Source organism: Onychomys torridus, chromosome 3 (genome assembly GCF_903995425.1).
Source record: "Onychomys torridus chromosome 3, mOncTor1.1, whole genome shotgun sequence".
Taxonomy (NCBI): domain Eukaryota; kingdom Metazoa; phylum Chordata; class Mammalia; order Rodentia; family Cricetidae; genus Onychomys; species Onychomys torridus.
The window spans coordinates 5,629,452-5,650,139 of NC_050445.1; the positions used below are offsets into that span (position 1 = coordinate 5,629,452).

At 40.3% G+C, this 20,688-nt stretch overlaps 1 protein-coding gene across 1 annotated transcript in view; it reads right to left on the reverse strand.

Moving 5' to 3' along the window:
- The window catches only part of Lmbr1 (limb development membrane protein 1), a 120,814-nt gene that overhangs the window by 86,374 nt on the left and 13,752 nt on the right, over positions 1 to 20,688 (reverse strand). Inside the window, exons 2-3 of the mRNA XM_036181005.1 lie at positions 2,939 to 3,011; positions 642 to 681 (exon numbers count right to left, since the gene is read on the reverse strand). Of these exons, the coding sequence (XP_036036898.1) occupies positions 642 to 681; positions 2,939 to 3,011 (113 nt within the window). The remainder of the gene's footprint in view (positions 1 to 641; positions 682 to 2,938; positions 3,012 to 20,688) is intronic.

Below are 20,688 nucleotides of genomic sequence, written 5' to 3' on the forward strand. Positions count from 1 at the left end.
GAAAGAAATATGGTCTCATGTAGCCTACACTAGCCTTACTTACTATGTAGCTGAGGCTAGCCTTGAACTCCTGATCATCCCACCTCCCCCTTACCATTAATAGGATTAATAGCATGTGCCACACTCAGCCTGAATAAACACATTTTAGCAAGAGACAATCAGCTCTAAAGTAACCATGTATATTTGCTTGCATGTGCTTTTTAAGAATATGACTAATAAGGATTAGTACTTTAGGCAATTATTTCCTTCAGACTCTAACTTCAAAACTATAAACAGAACAATTAAATTTTAAAATACTGTGGTGGTTTGAAAGAAAATGCCCCCAAAGGGAGCGGCACTATTAGGAGGTGTGGCCTTGTTAGAGAAAGTCACTGTGGGAGTGGGCTTTGAGGTCTCTTTTCTCAAGCTTCGCTCAGTGTGAGTCAGTCAACTTCCTGTTGCCTGAGTCAAGATGTAGGACTCTCAGCTCCAGCACCGTATCTGCATGCTGGTATCTCCATGCTCCCCATCCTGATGATAATCAATTGAACCTCTGAAACTATAAGCAAGCCCCCTCAATTAAATGTTTTTATTTATAAGAGTTGCTGTGGTCATAGTGTCTCCTCACAACAAAAGTAAACCTAACTAAGATGAATACATACGATATTCTGTTGACTACAGCATCCTCATCTTCTTGTTCATCTGCAAAAATAAATGTTTATAGTGTTACTATTTTATCTCCAACAAAATGTTTCATTAATTTATCTAAAAAATGTACCAAAAATATAAAGTTTTAAAAATTCAATTACTGGATGAAAAAGACTTTCAAAGAGAATTTTGTAGACCTCAACAAAGACCCATATATAAATTTCATTATAACATGTTAAGTGGTATATACATTGTGATTTTTTTAAGTGTTGATTAACTGACAAATGTAAATGAAAATTTTATAAACACATAATCTCAAGAAAATAAAACTTAGAACCACAGGATGATTGTGAAATGAAGGTAGACAATGTCAGAATAAGCTGCTTGTGAATGAAATGTTATGGCTGTTAATAGCCAACAGATACTTCTATTATAAAATGTCATACTCTTAGAACTTACCTGCTTTTCTTTAATTTGAATTTTCATTGGCAAATGAAATGCTAATATTTTCTTAAACCACCCTGAATTATCTTGGATAGCATCACCTCAACAATTTGAAAGTACTGTCTAAGTTATAGACAGAAAAAAATATATATCATTTTCCGTGTCTCTTTAGTTACCAAGCAGACTTCATTAGGATACCATCTTCTCTCCTCTTCCTTTCTCAGGCCTCTTCACCACCATCTCTTTTGTCCTTGCTCATAAACTGACCAGCCAAAGAGACTGCCTAAGTACATAAGTATTGCAGAACTTTCCCAGACCTTCCAGCTTCTCATTTGTCTTGTGTCCTGACAGGCTCTCCTTGGATCTCAGAACCTCTGGGAGCTCATCTGCCTCAGTGTCAGTAGTGAGTTTCGGCCATTCTTTGTAGTGTCTATCATGAATCACAGACTTCCCAAAACAACTTTACAGTCAAAGACACCACAAAATCATATTCAGGACTAATTTTCATCCTGATATTCCCATACCTAATCCATCACCAAGTCTACAGAAAAGGTCACTACTTTCTTATCCACAGCCATTCTGTTCCACCATCAAGGTCTACAGTCTTTGTCACTCCCTGAAACTACTGGATTAACCTGAAGATCATCTAAGTCTACAGTTTTCCTGTGCATCATCCTTAACTCCCCTTAAACAATGTGTTTATGTTTTTCACTCAAACCCTCTCCTTTCTCTTCATGTAATCTATGACCCATGTGACCAAGTATCTTTAAAACTAAGGCACTGTCTTAAATCTGCAGATCTTCACATATTTGGCAGATTACATGATCCAGTGAACACTTCCAAACATTCACAGAGCCAGGTAACAGCTCTGAAACAACATAGTGCAACAAGAGCTATTTCTTTATTTCTCTTGAGTTTGATGAGTTGATAATATATCAAAGAACCTTTAAGTATCATACAGCATCAGCCACCAAGCCAGCACCACAGGTAAAAAATATTATTTCAAAAAAAAAAGTGGAGAATTACCAGAAGGCAATAAAGCATCTGCTAGAGTACATATAAAACTTTAACCAAAAATGTGTGAATTTAAAAAATAATACAGACATAAAAACATGAAAATGATTAACTCAGGACAAAATGGAATAATACAAGGATACTATATAATTAAATACCAGTACAATTATGGATACTGTAAATTCTACATTGCTTTGGAGAAGGAAAACAGACTGAAGAGATGGCTCAGCAGTTAAGAGCACTTGCTGCTCTTGCAGAGGACCTAGATTTGATTCTCAGCAATTATATGGAGGCTGATAGCCATTTGTAACTCCAGTTCCTGGGGATCCAACACCTTCTTTTGGCCTCTGCAGACATGAGACATGTACACAGTGCACAAACACACACACAGGCAAAACACTCATAGCACATAAAACAAAAATAAGTAAATAAATCAATACATCTGTCTTAAAAAGAGTGAAAGAAAGAAACAGAGAGAGACAGACAGAAAGAGATGGCGAGACAGTTCTGTAGTGAGAAAATGAAGGAGGTTGGGGTGAATAGGATGCTCAGTTAGAACCAGCCAGAAGGAACCAATCACCCTCATAAACTCTGGATGTCCCAGGTACTATATAGCCAACACTATTCTTAGTTGGACATGAGAATTGTGATAATCAAGGACTCTGGTCTAGTAAGGTGACCCTGAGGATAGTCAAGTTCCCTAGGGGTTATTTTTAGTGTTCTTAGTACCAGGCAACTGTTTACTTCAGCCACCAGCATATTCAGCATGGCTGTACGGCAGTGTGTGGGTGGTGCCCATACACCTCACACGGGCAGCTCTGGTGAAAGCTGTAACAAAACTGTTTCTACTTGCCTGATTTTCTCTTGTATCTTGTAATGATGAAGTAGGAAACGATGTACAGAATGGCAAAAAGAAGAAAACATATCTGAAATAAAATTTAACAGGTCATTTACATTTTGCCCAACATTTTTATAACTAACAAAAGAAAATGAAGGATCTAAACTATTGAAAAGTAAAAATTTTGGACATTTCACAAATGTAACATTTTGATAAAAAATATTAATGTATGTGAACTGGTCAGTTCTGAAGATCTGCAGTATCCTAGTTTAATAATATTTTGGTGAGAAAGCCCACTGGAGAATTTCTCTTTTCATAACTTGATCAAATGTTTTTCAAAGTCATGTGGAAGTGTGAAAAGCCAAACTATCATCAACAATTCTGAAGACTGAAACCAATGAGTACAATTGCCCTCCTGAAAAGCAAGGCATTCTAAGAGCTTCGCTAATATGTAAAGGATGTGCAAGTAACACAACCTGACAGAGTCAATCACATGAAGCTTTAGCATAAAAGAAGCATCACAGATCAATATGGATAAAAATAACTTCAATAAACACACCACAAATCAAAGTTAAATTCTTTGTTCAGCTGTGGTTTAATTCATATTACTCTGTCTAATAAAAACTGCATGATATTACTATATATGATCTCAGGTTCTGCTACCCATGCACAGCAGTGCCCTCCTCCATTGTGCTAATTAATGGAGGGAGGAGAGTCAGCTTAACATCTTTACTGATTAGAACTTACAATATACTCTTGGGTTTTTAACATACAGTGCACCGTTCTTCACCACATCACTATGTCACACAGCAGGCCTACTAAACTCACACTCTAAGGAACTCTGGCATCCATTGGCCACACCTCAACCTGGAAGCTCTCTTTCTGATCCCTGAACTGTTATTCTACTCTCTACCTCTATGAGCTCAAATTGTTTAGATCCCATGTACAAATGAGATTATTTGGTACCTGTTTTTCTATATATGCAGACTTCACTTGGCAGACTATTCCCAGATTATCCCTTGTAGTCCCAAATGGCACAATTTCCTTAAGGCTAAATGGTACATGTAAGGATTACCACATTTTCTTTACCCATTCATCTACTGACACACACATCAATTGTTTCTGTAACCTCACATGGTGACACCCTGAGCACAGAGTCTCTCATAAATCAATTCATTTTCTTTGAATGTGAATCCAGAATGGAAGAGGTGGACCACTTGGCATATTTGCTTTGCATTCTGGAGGGTATGCCAGCTGTTTTGATGCCAGTAATATACAAGGCTTCCTTTTTTCCATGTCCTCAACAGCACTTCTCTCTTGCTCTTTGGAAGCAGCCATTCCAACAGGTATGAGGTGAGTCTTCCTTTCCATTTCTCTATGACAAAGGAGTCTAAGTACATTTTCATACACCTGTTGTCCATTTGTCTGTCTTCTTTTGAGAAATGTCCACTCAGGTCTTTTGCCCATTTTTATTTGAGTCATTATGCCTACAATGCACTCCTTTTGTCAGAGCTGGGGCAACAAATGGGTAAACAGAGAAGGTCAAGAAACAGGATATCCATCAAAGACCAAATGCTAAAAACAAAGCCTCAGTCAAGCTTATGGAGCATGGAAAAAATATGAAGTCTTTCAGAAAGCTGATATCTATGGACCTCTCAGGATGAGTTGGTGGAATATGCTAACAAAGACTCTGGACCTGGGTGGTTGTCACCCGTGTAATGATACCACTTAGAAAACAACATTGAAAATGGAGAGGAGCACTACAAACTGAGTGTCCATATTCTCAATACATGAGGGAGCGTGGTAAAAGACAACCTAGCACTTGTTCTGAAGCCTGAAGACTGCTAGGAACCCAGGCTAACAAGAGGATGTTAGTAGAGTTAGAACCTCCTCCTGAAATCCTCTGAAGCACAGAAAATGGGTCAAAAGGAAAACCAAATGGTGAAGAAACATAAAGAAATAATGGTATCCTGAAGCTCCACCTGGGGGTTGGCGGTGGATCTCTGCATCTGCTTCCATCAGTCCAATCAGTGAGAGAGAGGAGGGATTATATGAGCAAGAGATATTGAGACCATGATTGGAAAAAGCACAGGGACAAATAGCCAAACTAGTGGAAACACATGAACTGTGAACCAATGGCTGAGAAGCCCCCATGAAACTGGACCAGGCCCTCTGGATAAGTGAGACAGTTGAACTGTTTAGGAGGCCCCCAGGCAGTGGAACCAGGACCTGTCCTTGATGCATACACTGGCTTTTTGGAACCTAGGGCCTATGCTGAGACACTTTGCTCAGCCTTGGTGCAAGGAGGGGACTGGACCTGCCTCAACTGAATCTACGAGGCTTGGCTGAATCCCCAGGGGAGACCTTGCCCTAGAGGAGGTGGGAATGGGGAGTGTATTGCAAGGGAAGGCTGGGGGGTGGGAGGAGGGAGGACATGGGAATCTGTGGCTGATATATAAAATTAAATTAATTATAAAATAAAAATATTTTTAAAAATTAAACAAAAGAAGAAATAATGGTCTACAATGCAGTGGAAGTCAGGCTCCAAGAGCAAGGAAAGAAGAGTAACTTGGCAATAAAACAATGAGCCATAAGGTTAAAGTCTGACGTCAGGTAGCTGGCAGAGGCTGGCTGAGTTTATCTGTGGGGCTTACTATATCCAGGAACCCATTTTAATACTAGGGATACTAGTGGGTAAAGGTGCACCTTTGTGACACTCACATTCCAGAAAGAGAAATAACAATACAAATAGATAACAGATAAGTAAATTACAGTGTGTCTAAGGATGGTCAGTCTGGGCCTAGGAAAATAGAGAGTACCATCAACAGTGGCGGCTCATCTCAGCAGGATGTCATCTGAGGATGAATGAGGGGACAAGAGGAGCAAGACTAGCAGTGTGTGATGCAGAGACAATAATAATGTCAGGGTCCTGAGACAAGATGCCTCTGGTGTGTTCAACCAAAAGGGAAGAATAAGAGATGAGCCTAGGGATTAACAGGAGTCCAGTGCACAGAGGACTTTGTTCCAGGTGCTGGTATTTACACATGGTAACTGCCAGGTTGGCTCTTACCCTGAGGAAGACAGGAATCCATGTAAGATTGGGAACAGAGGGGTGACATGATCAGATTCAGTGAAGAAAATCACCCTAGTTGCCTAGAAGCAGAGACCAGGAAAGAACTGAGCAACTGAGCACAAAAAAAAAAAAAAAACCGCAGAAGAGCCATCACTCAGACCTGTGGAGTGAGGCATTAAGAAATGATTGAGTTGTGAATGCTTTGAAAGCAGGCCTGCTAGGACTCGTAAAAATAAATACAAAGTTCCTGAGAAACTGGAAAGACTGAGTTGCTAAGCCCTCAGTCAGGAAAGATTACAAAAGGAATGGTCCGGAGGAGGAAAGGGCTCTGCTGAGTTTGAGGTATACACTATGAAGGTGGAAAGCTGAGTGAGTAGGTCTGTATACAAATCTATACTGTTCAGAGGGAAAGGATAGTTTCAACCTAAAAAATAAAAAATAATCAGCAGATGACACACAATGTCCTAAGGCTGAGATGCAAAATCAGGCAGAGAAGAGAAGTCTGAAGACAAAGCGCAACTCTCAGATGTTCAGCATCAGTTTAGAGGCTGCCAAAGAAACAGCCACCAGGGCGGGGCACCGAGCGAGGGCCTGCACATCTCCTGACCCACATGAAGGAAGGGGAATTTGCAACAGTGTCAAATACTGCTGATGGCCAAGCAAGATGAGGAAAGAGGATTGGCAACTGGGTTTGGTGCCATGGAAGTCACTGCAACCTTGACAAGAGCCGTTTTTCTGGAGTACTGGAGACAAAGGCTTGGCTACAGTGGATCGATTCCAGGAAGAGCTAGAAAGAGAAGTGCCAGCTAAAGCAATGCTCTAGGGTCCTTCCCTAGTGCTGCACAGAACAAAGGGTGGTGAGGAGGAGGGATTCAAAGTCAGGAGGCTTTTGTAAAGATGAGAAAAGTCACAGAAAACAGGATGAATGATCCAGCAGCCAAAAAACAGAAGAGGGAAATGGAATAATGCTGAAATAACTGCGAAGCTGAGGGACTGACAATCTTTCTGAATGAAGGGGCGGGGAATGAGGGGGGAGTGGAGAAAAAGAGGAGAGGGGGAGGACCATAATAATGATGGTGGTGCAGTAGACAACTGGGAAGTCACTGCAACTTCGACAAGAGTTGTAGTGGAGACAAAAACCTAGCTGGTGTAGATTCTGGGAAGAGCTAGAAAGAGAAAGGAGTAGGGCCTGAGAGGAGGGAAGGAGAAGGAAGAGGACAGCTGCACTGATCTCCGCTCTCATCTCCTATTTTCCTCTTCATTTGAGCACACCAGACCCATCCCACATCAGACTCTTGGGATCACTATTGTCTTTGCTTCTCAAGCCAACTCTCAGATGTCTGAATCTCTTATCCTCTGTCCCACAACCCTTCCTCAGATGACACCTTGACAAGGTGTGTACCCCACTGCCCCTGCTGCTGGTGCTTCCTAAGCATGCCCCAAGCATCAGTGGACATGCTGTAATTTAGTTATTATCTATTGACAGCCCATTATGATGTCCTCTGTTTTTTTTTTAAATTTATTTATTTATTGTATGTATATGGTGCTGTATCTGCATGTGCACCTTTATGGTGGAAGAGGGCGCCAGATCTCATTACAGATGGTTGTGAGCCACCGTGCGGGTGCTGGGAATTGAACTCAGGACCTCTGGAAGAGCAGCCAGTGCTCTTAACCACTGAGCCATCTCTCCAGCCCAAAAGTATTTTTTGTTTATTTGTTTGTTTGGTTTTTTTGGGTTTTGTTGTTGTTGTTGTTGTTGTTTTTCAAGACAGGGTTTCTCTGTGTAGTTTTGGAGCCTGTCCTGGATCTTGCTCTGTAGGCCAGGCTGGCCTCAAACTCACAGAGATCCGACTGGCTCTGCCTACCAGTGCTGGGATTGAAGGCATGTGCCACTGACGCCCAGCGATGTACTCAGTTTTAAAGAAGGAAAAGGGGAAAGGTGAGCACAAATATTTGAGTTTAGTTGCTAGGGTAAGGAGGTTTGTCTAAAATACCTCTTTTGTTGCCTTTCATTCCCTTGGTACAACTTATTAAATCAAAATTCTATATGGAAAGTGGAAGGAGATGATAAATAAATAAAAATAGAGCAAAATAACAAAAGCAAGGGACAACATGAGATTAAAGAGTCTTTAAATTTCCAGGCAAACCCAGACTAGAATTCCCAACACCTAAGGCCTGACAATGATGTCAAACATGATGCTTAATTCTGATACTGAGACGATGTAGCTAGAGTCCCCAAGAAATATCAGCCACCTGATGATCCTAACAGCCCAGATACTTTCAGACTTTGTCTCTCTCCCTTCTCCCTGATCTCACTTCTTCGCTTCTCTTCCTGCACCCCTCCAACCTGCCCTCTCTCTCTCTCCAGCCAAACTCTTCAAAATACTAGCTTGTACTTCCACAGCTTTCTACCTTTTCATCATTCATTCATCTTCTAATCACTAATCTGCCTCCATGCCCACTGTACCCAAAGGACCTAGGCAGTGGAAGTGAAGACCTACTAGCCAAACTGCAGGTGCAAAAGTTACTCGGCCTCCATCAGTAGTGTCCTTCCTTCTCTCATGGCTTCTCTTTTCCTCAACCTTTACCAGCTGCACTCCTCTGGCTCCTGGGCTGAGCACTCTTCCAGTTCCATTCTGCAAGTTCTTCACAGGCTCTATCATTTTCCCAGGTTTAACCTCCAGGCCCAGGAAGCCCTTGACCACACCTAGAGAAGCATTGGCTTATAAAAATGCAAACCAAAGTGAGACCCGTGAAGACGGGAAGAAAATGAAGCCAAGGACAGGCTGAGGAACAGAAAAGCAGGAGCCAGAGCAGACATCTAGCTGCAGTGAAAGAACCAAGGACAGTAGAAGAATAGATGGTCTGGTGGTGGTGGTGGTGGTGGTGGTGGAGGAGGAGGAGGAGGAGGAGGAGGAGGAGGAGGAGGAGGAGGAGGAGGAGGAGGAAGGGAAAGGGGAAGGAGAAGGAGAAGGAGAAGAAGAAGAAACTGAAATTCTTACAAGAGCCAAAGGATTGGGGAGCACCAGAGAAAACCTGTCTTCTGGACATGACAGGCTCACTGCACTCAAGAACTCACAGCAGTCTGGGTTACCTGAACAAGATCTGTGTAAGATCAAGTCAGTCAACTTGATTCCAGCACAGAGTAGGAGGGGCTCACAAGCCTTAACCTTAGCTACAGAGAGTTAAAGGTTTCTGGGGAAGAGACAGTCAGTTTTCTTTAAGGGCATACCACACTTCAGTGAATGGCCCCATACTCACAAGTATATGGGCAGCATAAAATGGGCTTGATGGAGGCAGGGGAGGGAAGAGGTGAAAGGAAACTAATTTGGAAGTGGGTCAGGGGTGGATCTGGGAAAAGTTAGGGGGATACGTGGGGAATGAACAAGATCAAAATACATTGTATGCATGTATAAAATTCTCAAATATAAAAATTGTAGGTGTTGGGGATTTAGCTCAGTGGTAGAGCATTCACCTAGCTAAGCGCTAAGGCCCTGTGTCTGATCCTCAGCTCCTAAAAAAAAAAAAGAAAGAAAGAAAGAAAAAGAAAAAGAAAAAAGAAAAATTGTAAATTAAAATAGATCTTCAACATTCCCCCCAAAATAAGAATAGGGGTTTTTACCAAAGATGTTTAGAATTTTAAATGACATTTAAAAGTGAAAGGAATTTCAGAAATTCCAGGGAGTTCATATAAAAGTGGATGATAAATAATGAAAGTTAATTGTGGTGGTATTGTGTTCCCCAAAATATTGTGCACCCTAATAAATTTATCTGGGGTCAGAGAACAGACAGCCACTAGATACAGAGCCAAAAATGGTGGCTAGAAAATGGGTCAGAGCAAGCCTTAGCAGAAGTTGGGTGGTGGTGGTGGTGGTGGTGGTGGTGGTGGTGGTGGTGGTGGTGGTGGTTGTGGTGCACGCCTTTAATCCCAGCACTTGGGAGGCAGAGCTAGGCAGATCTCTGTGTGTTCAAGGACACAGCCAGCATGGAGATACACGCCTTTAATCCCAGGGAGTGATGGCAGAAAGAGAAAGATATATAAGGCATGAAGAGCAGAAACTAGTAGCATTTGGCTGGTTAAGCTTTCAGGCTTCTAGCAGCAGTTCAGCTGAGACCCATTTTGGATGAGGACTCAGAAGCTTGCTGAGGAAACAAGACCAGCTGAGAAACTGGCGAGGTGAGGAAGCTGTGGCTTGTTCTGTGTCTCTGATCTTCCAGCATTCACCCCAATAACTGGTCTCAGCTTTGATTTTATTAATAAGAACCATTTAAGATTCATGCTACAGTTAATGAACAAAAGGCCCTAGGAGCCAGAATGCAAAGCAGGAAACCAAGGAGAAGCAATACATTTAAGAGTACAGGTAAGGGTTGGGGATTTAGCTCAGTGGTAGAGCGCTTGCCTAGCAAGCGCAAGGCCCTGTGTTCAATCCTCAGCTCAAAAAAAAAAGAGTACAGGTAAAGCTACAAATTCTAAAAGTGCTGCTCACATGGAATAAAAGCTACTGGCCACAAATACAGAGACTGGCATGGAAACCAAAGAACTGACTGCAAATCTGTGCGGCTTCCCAAGGTGCACTGCACATAGGTTCTTCTCCAAATGAACACATCTTTTTCTTGTGTGAGGTCTCAAGACCTCACTTATGGATGAGTGAACTGAAAGTAAGCTACGATGATGCCTTCTAATCTCCCTGTACTCCAGGAACCACAACAGCAAATCTCTAAGCAAAAAAAAGAGTAAAGTATTGCAGCAACTCACCACTAAGGGTGAGATACAGCTGACGGGAGAAGATGGGCGAGCTCAGTGCTTAGCAGGGCTCCGAAGACAATGAGCTTTCTTTGGCTGCCAGAGAAGAACAGTTATGCTATCACCCCTCCCAGAGAAACCCACAGCACTTCTCAGTGACATCTAGCCTATGGAGAAGGTGATCCAAGCCCTTAGGAACCCCATGCCCTTAGACCTGATTTGAACTGAGGGACCTAGTCCCCAGTGACCTAAGTTTAATATGTATTGTCAAAAGTTAATAGCCTTAAATTCCAGGTGTAACATTCAACTTAGATACAAGCTGGTGCATCATGATTAAATTTTACTATTTATCTTCTTATTTAAGATCTAAATTTGAAAGATACCAAGCAGGACCAGAAACATCTCTACCCAGCCTGAGAGCCAAGAGCTATTACTGAGAGGCTCATAAGTCTGCACCAGATTTATTTTAACATTATTAATCCAAAATATAAGACATAAGTATTTAGAAAGTTTACAAACTAACTACCAATTAAAGTAAATTTAAATTGTACTTCTTTGAAATCACCCAATGACAAGGAAAACTTAAAAATCCAGATTAATGAAAGACACAAAGACTCAAAACAGTTATTTTTTTTTAAATACCAGAAAGATGAAACAGACCAGGGAGATGGCTCAGTGGGTTAAAATGCTTGCTTTACAAGCATGAGAACATGAGTTCAGATCCCTAGCACATACATACATTTGCAATCCCAGTGCACGGGAAATTGAAACAAGTGGATCTTGGGGGTTTACTGGCCAGCCATTCTAACCCAAGCAGTGAGCTCCAGGTATTAATGCACCACACATGTACAAATGGATGGACATATGAATGGATAGATGGATAAATATACAGCTGTTTCCCTACTGTAGCCCTGGCTGTCCTGGAACTCGCTGTGTAGACCAGGCCTCGAACTCAGAGATCCACCTGCCTCTGCCTCCAGAGTGCTGGAATTGAGCTTCAATTTTGATGAAGTGGAGTTAAGTTAAAAAGTATGCAGTAAATTAAAAGGCAGAAGTAAGGCAAAGTAGATCCTTAAATTATTCCATAAAATAGAAAGGAAAGAGATACTTCCAAACTCATCCTACAAAACTTATATTACCTTGCTACCAAAATCTTGTAAGACATAAAAACTATAAGCCAATATATGGACACATATGCAAAAATCCTCAATAAAATAGGTATAAATGGAATTCAACAGCATATTAAAAGATCATATGACTGGTCAGTAAACCCTTAGGATCCATTTGTCTCAACTCTCCATGCACTTGGGTAACAGTCATATACAGCTGAGACTGGCATGGGCTTTTGAAACCCCTAGTGACTTATCTCCTCCAACAAGGCCACACCTAATCCTTTCCAAGCAGTTCCATCAACTGAGAACCAGGTATTCAAACATACATGGGACCATTCTCATTCACACCACCACATTCCACTCCCTGGTACCTATAGGCTCCCCTGACCATATAATACAGAATGCATTTAGTTCAACTTCAAAAGTCGCCATAGTCTTTCACAGACAAGTCCTCATAGTCTTTCAGTCTCAAACACAGTTTCAAAGTCCAAAGTCTCTTTTGAGACTCAAGGCAATCTCCTAATTGTAAAACCTTCTGTAAAATAAAAAAGCAGATCACATACTTCACACTTCCAACATACAGTATACTAGAATATACATTACTGTTCCAAAACAAAAGAACAGGGGTATAGTGAGGAAATACTGGACCAAAGCAAAACCAAAAATCAGCAGGGCAAACTCTAAATCCTGTAGCTCTATATCCAAAGTCAAAGGACTTACACGGCTCCACCCCTCCAGTTTTGCTGAGTGTAACACACACACACACACACACACACACACACACACACACACACACACACCCCTCAAGCTGGTTCCTTACCCTGTATGCAGCTCTTCTTGGAAGTATTCCATGGCCCTAGCATCTCCAACATATTAGGGTCTCGAACACAATCCAAGTTCACTTTCAAAGTTTTGTACTATGGCCTCTCCAGGCCTCCATACAAGGACTATACTGCCACAGGTTGGCCTCAGCAGCTTTCCTTAAATTTGAAAGAAGGTTCCATAACCCTTTCATTCCTATATCCTTCATGACTCTAAAGTCAGAACCACATGGCCAATGCTGCCAGGCTCTGCTGTATGCTTAAGATGAAGCCTGGCTGCTCCTTGCATTAGATTTGCATAAACTTTCCTTTGTTGTTTCTTTTCCAGGAACAGATAATTCCATAGGCCTTTTCCTTTCATGAGCTGCAGGATTGGCTAGGTAGGGTATCATAATAAGGACACCAAGCTCTTTATTCCATTTTTCCTTATCTCTTTCAGTATAAACCTTAGTTCCAACATTAAATTTCTCTTTTTCTCCTTAAACTATATGTTTTATATTTCTTTTTGCACTGCTTGCTCTTTTTCATTGTAGGCCTGCATAAAAGTAATCACTAATAACCATGTAGCAGAGTCAATATTAGGCTGTCTTGAAATCTGCCAATGAAAGTAGTCCAAAGCTTTTCAATTTAGCCTCAAGAAGGTTCTTAAGACAAGGGCAAAAAGCAGTGATGTTCTTTGCCAAAATATCATGACAGTGATCTCTAGCCTAGTTGCTAATATTGTTCCCCTATGAAACCGCATGAGCTGGGATTCAACTGTCCACATAGCTCTCAGTAATAATATCTTCTAAGCTCCTACTATGGTGGTTCATTAAACGCCACCTAGAGCATTCAACTATTTTTCTAGTCCAAAGTCCCAAGGTCTTACATATTTCTCCCCAAAACAGTATGGTCAGCGCTGTCACAGCAAGAGCCCACTCCCTGGTAACAACCTCTGTCTTGCTTTTCTACTTCTGTGAAAAGGAACTATGACTTCTATAAGGCTACTTATAGAAGAAATGGTTTATTGGAGCTTATAGTTTCAGAAGGTGAATTCACAATCATCATGGCAGGGCTCATGGCAGCATTCAGGCATAGCACTGCAGCAGTAGCTGAGAGCTAACATCCTGATCCACAAACAGCAGGCACAGAGAGTTAACTGGAACCAGCATGGACTTACGAAACCTCAAAGCACTCCCCAGGGATACACCTGCTCCAATAAGACCACCTCTTAATTCTTCCCAAGCAGTTCCACCAACTGAGTACTAAGCATTCAAATTTATGAGCCTATGGGGTCACTGTCATTCAAACCACCAAACAATTAATAAAAAAAAAAAAGAGGCTATGAATTTGAAAGAAAGGAAGAGTATATTGGAACACTTGTAGGGAAGAAAGTTAAGAAATAATAATTTTCTTATTATTTTCCTAGTAATTATAATACTAAAAATGAAAGACATAACAAAAAAAGTTTTAAAAAAATAGGTAAAAACAAATGTAACAAAAACTATTAAACACATCTACAATGAAAACTATACAGCACTCAAAAAACTGAAGATGCCACTAGAAGATAGAAAGGCCTCCAATGTTCCTAGATTAAGAGAATTAATACTATTAAAATGGCATACTACGGAAGTATTCTTGAACTGCATTGGCACCAGAGATCACTTCCTAAATATAACACCAACAGCACAAACACTGAGCACAACAAGTAATAAATGGGACCTCTTGAAACTGAGAGACTTTTTGCAGGGCAAAAGATACAGTCAATAAGACAAAAAGACAGCCTACAGAATGGGAAAAGATCTTCACCAACCCCACATCTCACAGAGGATTGATCTCCACAGTATATAAAGAACTCAAGAAATTAGACATCAAAATACCGAACAATCCAATTAAAATATGGGCTAAAAAGCTAAACAGAGAATTCACAAAGTAAGAATCACAAATGGCTGAAAGACATTTTAAAAAATGCTCAACATCCTTAATCATCAGAGAAATGCAAATCAAAATGACTTTGAGATACCACCTTACACCTGTTAGAATAGCTATGATCAAAAACACTAACGACAGTCAATGTTGGAGAAGATGCAGAGCAAAGGGAACACTACTCCACTGTTGGTGGGAATGCAAACTTGTACAACCACTGTGGAAGTCAGTATGGTGGTTTCTCAGAAAATTGGGAATCGAACTACCTCAAGACCCAGCCATACAACTCTTGGGCATATACCCAAGGAATGCTCAATCATACCACAAAGACAGTGCTCAACTATGTTCACAGCAGCATTATTTGTAATAGCCAGAACCTGGAAACAAACTAGATGCCCATCAACTGAAGAATGGATTAAGAAAATATGGTACAGATACACAATGGAATACTACTCAGCAGAGAAAAACAATGACAGCATGAAATTTTCAGGCAAATGGATGGAACTAGAAAAAAATCATCCTGAGTGAGGTAAACCAAACCCAGAAGGACAAACATGGTATGTACTCACTCATAAGTGGATTCTAGATAGAAAGCAAAGAACAATCAGACTGCAACCCACAGAACCATAAAGCTATATATATGGCATGGAGGACCCTAGGATGACTGTTGCTTATAATAAGATTTGGTTATTATACTGAGCAATTACTGAGCAACCCTCAATGAAACATTACACTATTAAGGACAATGAAATTCCTCATTGGGTTTCTGAGCGCTGAGTGTGCCCTGTGGCTGCAGCTGAAGCCCAACATGGCAGAGACCTATTGGGCCTTCGTGAAAAACTCTCCCCTTCCAATGCCAATGGGGATTGAAAGCCCAATATGGCCAGCTTTGGCAAGCATTAACATAAGCCTAGGAACTGCAGCCATGCAGTTGGATTCTCCAGAAAGTAATGTATGGTAACTGCTTTTTCAAGTATGTTTGTGAACGTGTCACCCAGACACCTAGGAGATTAAGGTTAACACTGAAGATTACTGACCTCCATTTATTAACAGTAGCATGCCAGCTAAGCATTTTCATTCTCACAATCCTATTCAAGCTGGAGCAGTACCTACTTCTCAGGAGTGGCTCTGTGCAACATTTTTTGGCCTCCTGAAATTCATTTAGCCCCCTTTGAAGATTCCTTAAAATTTGTGAGTCTGAATGTAGCCATTATGAGACCATTAGTTCTGCTCCTTGTGAGCTGCATGTTCTTCCTTTATGGTTCTTAGTTGTTCTTTTGCACAGCTGCCAGCTTAAGACGTACTGGGATCAAGAATAATGGGCCTCGGCAGTTTGTGTTCCTGGAGTTGTGTCCATGCCAATGGATACCCACATGCTCCAGAAGAGAATTTGACATCGCTGCTGCCGTTGTTGCTATTATAACAGTGATGACCACTTCTACTACTGTTTCTGGGATTGCCATTTCATAATTGGTTACTACAGTTAGCACAGTGGAGACCCTGGCAGCAAAAGTAGCTACCACAGTTAATTAATCTTTCATTCTATTGGGCATGACAAATTTAAATTAATAGTTATATACATTTCGATTGGCTTTGAAAGTTATAAATTTACAAACTCAAGTTCCATTTGCTCTCGGGATACCATCTTACTGAATGGGTCCCTCCTCACATTGTACAACAAAAGCCAATTTCTAGAGTCCTCACATTCTATACTGATGCAAATAAATCAGGGAAAGCAGGACACAAATCAGGAGACTTAAGTAAAGTGGTACAAAGTCCATATAGCTCTGTACAAAAGGCAGAACTGTATGCCATTCTTATGGTACTGATAGACTTCACAGAACCCCTCAAATATAGTCACTGACTCTCAATATGCAGAGAGAGTTGTTTTACATATTGAAACTGCTGGATTTATTCCTGATAATACAGAATTAACTTCATTATTCATACAATTGCTGGAAATCATCAGAAAAGGGAACATCCTCTATATATAACACATATCAGATCCCATACAGGTCTGCCAGGACCTCTAGCACAAGGTAATGATGAGATTGATCAGTTACTAATATGTAATGTGCTAGAAGCCGCAGAATTTCATAAAAAACACCATGTAAATAACAAAGGTTTAAAGAAGGATCTCTCCATTACTTGGCAACAAGCTAAGGATATTGTGAAAAAAATGTCCTACTTGTTCCTTCTATAACCAAACTCCATTACCTGCAGGGAGCAATCCAAAAGGTATACAAAGAAATGAAATTTGGCAGATAGATGTGTTTCATTTTACAGAATTTAGAAGATTAAAGTATGTACACCATACCACTGACACCTATTCAGGATTTCAGTGGGCAACTCCTATGAGTTCTGAAAAGGCTGATTCTGTGATTACACACCTAAATACCTGTACAAATTAAGACAGACAATGCCCCCAGCATATGTTTCCAATAAAATGAGACAGTTCTTTGCTTATTACAATATAAAGCATTGTTACAGGTATACCACACAATTCCACAGACCAAGCAGTCATAGAAAGATCCAATCAAACTTTAAAGGATATGCTAAATAAACAGCAACAGGTAACAATGACTCCTAGAAATAGATTGCATAGTGCTTTATTAACCTTGAATTTTCTCAATGCTGATGAGAAAGGAACAACAGCTGTGGAGAGACATTGGACAACAGACAAAACTACTGAGCTAAACCAACCAGTTTATTTCAAAGATGTGTTGACCTCAGAATGGAAACCTGGATATGTCCTACGTTGGGGAAGGGGTTTTGCTTTTGTTTCCGCAGGAGAAGAAAAGCTATGGATACCAACAAAATTAATAAAAATTTGATTCGAACAGGAGAAACCCTTGATGAGGAGAAGTAAAAGATCATCCACCAATGTGACATCTCTTTAAGTTGTAAGAAAAATTTAACAATCAAAGGTTGGGGTAGGGTTCTGTTTTTGTCTTTCCAGGATAATGGAAATACCCATCTTCCAGAAATCATAAGGCCTTGGATATCCAGATGTTTACAGCAGAAAGAAAGAATCTATTGGTACCAATCTACACAGGGTAAAATATCACTGTCTAACATCTATATCTCTATCAATCTAGAATAGTTGTGGTTCCAATTCAATTATAAACCAAGCTGGCTTTGGAGATGGAATTGGCTCACTCCTTCTCTAAACCCAAGCATATTGATAAAAGAAAAGGTTGAGAGATTCTTCAGTCCCATATCAGAAGAGCCCTCTGATGTGAGACTGAAGGAAACCAATAATAAGGGACCATTGTCTTCAAGACTCTAATTCTCTCCATGCTTACTCTTGATTTCTCAGAATCCTTTCTTACATGTCATGTCATCTTTAAATCCAAACCTTCCATTCTGATAAAAAATAAGTTTTTCCAATAGCAATCTCTGAAGTCTCCAGAAGGAAGATGGAGCCCCCAACAACAACTCTACCCAATCCAGAATGATGCCATGGTAATCATCATCATACTATACTTCTTGCCAGAATTTCAGACAATCTTACCCATTACTCTGAGAGTTGCTGCAGAATCTACAGTTAGTCTAACTGAGATTTAACTATCTGAGCTTTCTCACAATACCCAACAGAGATACCAATGCCCCCTAAACAGCAGGAAGCAATTCTAAGAAAACAACGCCCCTTATCCCTAAGGTTTCATATTTCTCAGGGTTATGGATGATGGTTCTAGGGTTGGGGTAGAAGAAACTATTAAACTCAGTACTCTCCTTAAGGAAAAAAAATTGTCTCAAAAAAAAGGGAAATGAAGAAATGGAATGGATAGGTATAAGATATTATGGTAGACTATCGTATACATTAGTAAACAGATTTAGTAAAATAGCAGCCTTAGATAATTTGCACTGTAATTCTCACTGTTATGAATTCTCATATGTTGATACAAATATAAACTTTTTATATTCCTGTTTAAGATAATTTGTATATTGATACAAATACAGAACTATGTTTGTTATAATGTACACATATTTTTACTCTTATTTGAAATATTTGTATATTGATACAAATGTAAATTATATCTGTCATACTGTATGTATGTTCTACTTCTGTTTAAGATATTCTGTATATTGATATATATTTAGGATTATTATCATATTGCATATTGCACTATATATTCCTACCTCTGTTAAAGATATTCTGTGTATTGTCACAATTTTAAAGTCATTGTCCTTTTACTGTACATTTGTTTACAGACTGTTTGCCTTGTTTACATGAAGCCTAAGTCCTTAGGTTTAAGTAGATAAGACTTACAGATTTATTGTCACCTATGCTTGTCATCTCTATAATTATGTTAGTTAGGTTATCCAGATTTATAAATACATAGGTCGGATGGACAGGTAATCTTCAAACACTTCATGGACCTAGAGAATATGGCATTTAAATAATTTAGAATTCTGTTAACATGAGACACAATTGCTCCTGGCAGCACCAATTTGATCCTAAGAGAATGTTGGGCTTCTAAGACATTTCCATTTGGAAGTTTGTCTTCTTGGCACAAAATGGCCTACTGGGCAAAGAACTGCCCTTACCTCAACTGCTGACAGTACAAATGCTGTCCTTTCTGAACAAACGAGACACAAGGAAAGCAACCACTGTACTCTGCCAAGACAGGGTAAGATGGTCTTTTAGAATTCCTACTTCTGAAAATGGTCTGTCAGATACTCTAGGCCTATAGCCAATTTGAATGCACCAACAATGCTGAGAAACATTAGGTGATTGTCCAGGTTTCCAGTTGTCTCTGTCTACTCTTGTAAGACTCCCAAAAGTTGCTTGCATCCTTCTCCCATTTCTCAGGTATTATTATATTCCTTCTCAGGTCTTTGATGAGGTTGAAGACTAGCAGTTATAGTTACAACTTTATATATATATATATATATATATATATATATATATATATATATATATATATATATATATATATATATATATATGATTAGATAGAATATATTAAGTATTAGACTCAGGTTCTTTAGGATAGAACACCTTTTGGAATGATCTTTGTAACATGCCACCTACCCATGCTCTAGACTTCCCTGGATTTTAGTATGTGTTTTTTGCTTGATATTGTTTGCATCGATTGTAGTTCCAACTTATCTAGGTCATTATCCCTCATTACTCCTGGACAATATTTGATAACCATTTCTTTGTATATAGTCTTGTATTAGGTGAGAACCTTCTTATTTAGACAAAAGGGGGAGATGTAGTGGGTAGCCATTCCAGCCTTGGCCTGGAAGCTCCAACCCCCACTGAGGCTTCGGTAATGGTCACGCCTACAAGGCAGGGCTGAAAAAGGATGCTGAAGACCCAGGATCAAGAGGAGAGGCCTCCCTTGGTTCCAGGACCCTGGACGCTGGAGGTACACCGAGCAGAGTTCTCCAGAGAACACTGCCGGACTGCAATTTGCAGTAAGGCTCGTTAAGGAAAGGAATGGCTCAGTTGCCTTTAGCCTACCAGCTATGGGTAGGTTAAGATTTCTGTTGGTTTTTTCTGTGTCGAACACACAGATTGCAAGCCCAGAGCCACTTAGAGATCTTTGACAACAGTTAATTCTGCAGCTCTCACATGATTGAGCCTGTATGATAATGAGTATTCAGAAACAGGTAATGCCTGGGGGGCGCTCACCAACCTAAGACAGAACGCCTGTGTGGCCTGGACAGGTGTCTCCATGATGGGTAAGGTGACCTGCTGAAGTCCCACGAAACCTAAGTCAGAAGCTCATTTTTTAGTAATAGGAGGGGACCCGTAGGGTCCTGGCTCCCGTTTTGGGTAACTGTTGCATTGTTTGCTGACCTTGACCATGATATCCCTATTCTAATTCCCTTCGAGATTCCACCCTCCTGAATGCTTAAGGGAAGCTCCTTGTCTGTGTATCCAGCATATTGGGCGTTTTAACAGCTTAGATGCAAGATTATAAAACATCAGAAGCAGGGTTGGGGATTTAGCTCAGTGGTAGAGCACTGGCCTAGCAAGCTCAAGACTCGGGGCTCAATCCTCAGCTCAAAAAAAAAATAAATAAATAAGAAGCAAACTTCTGCCCACTGGGGTTCTCCCATTGTGCTGTAAGCCTGTATTTAAGACCTCCTCCCTT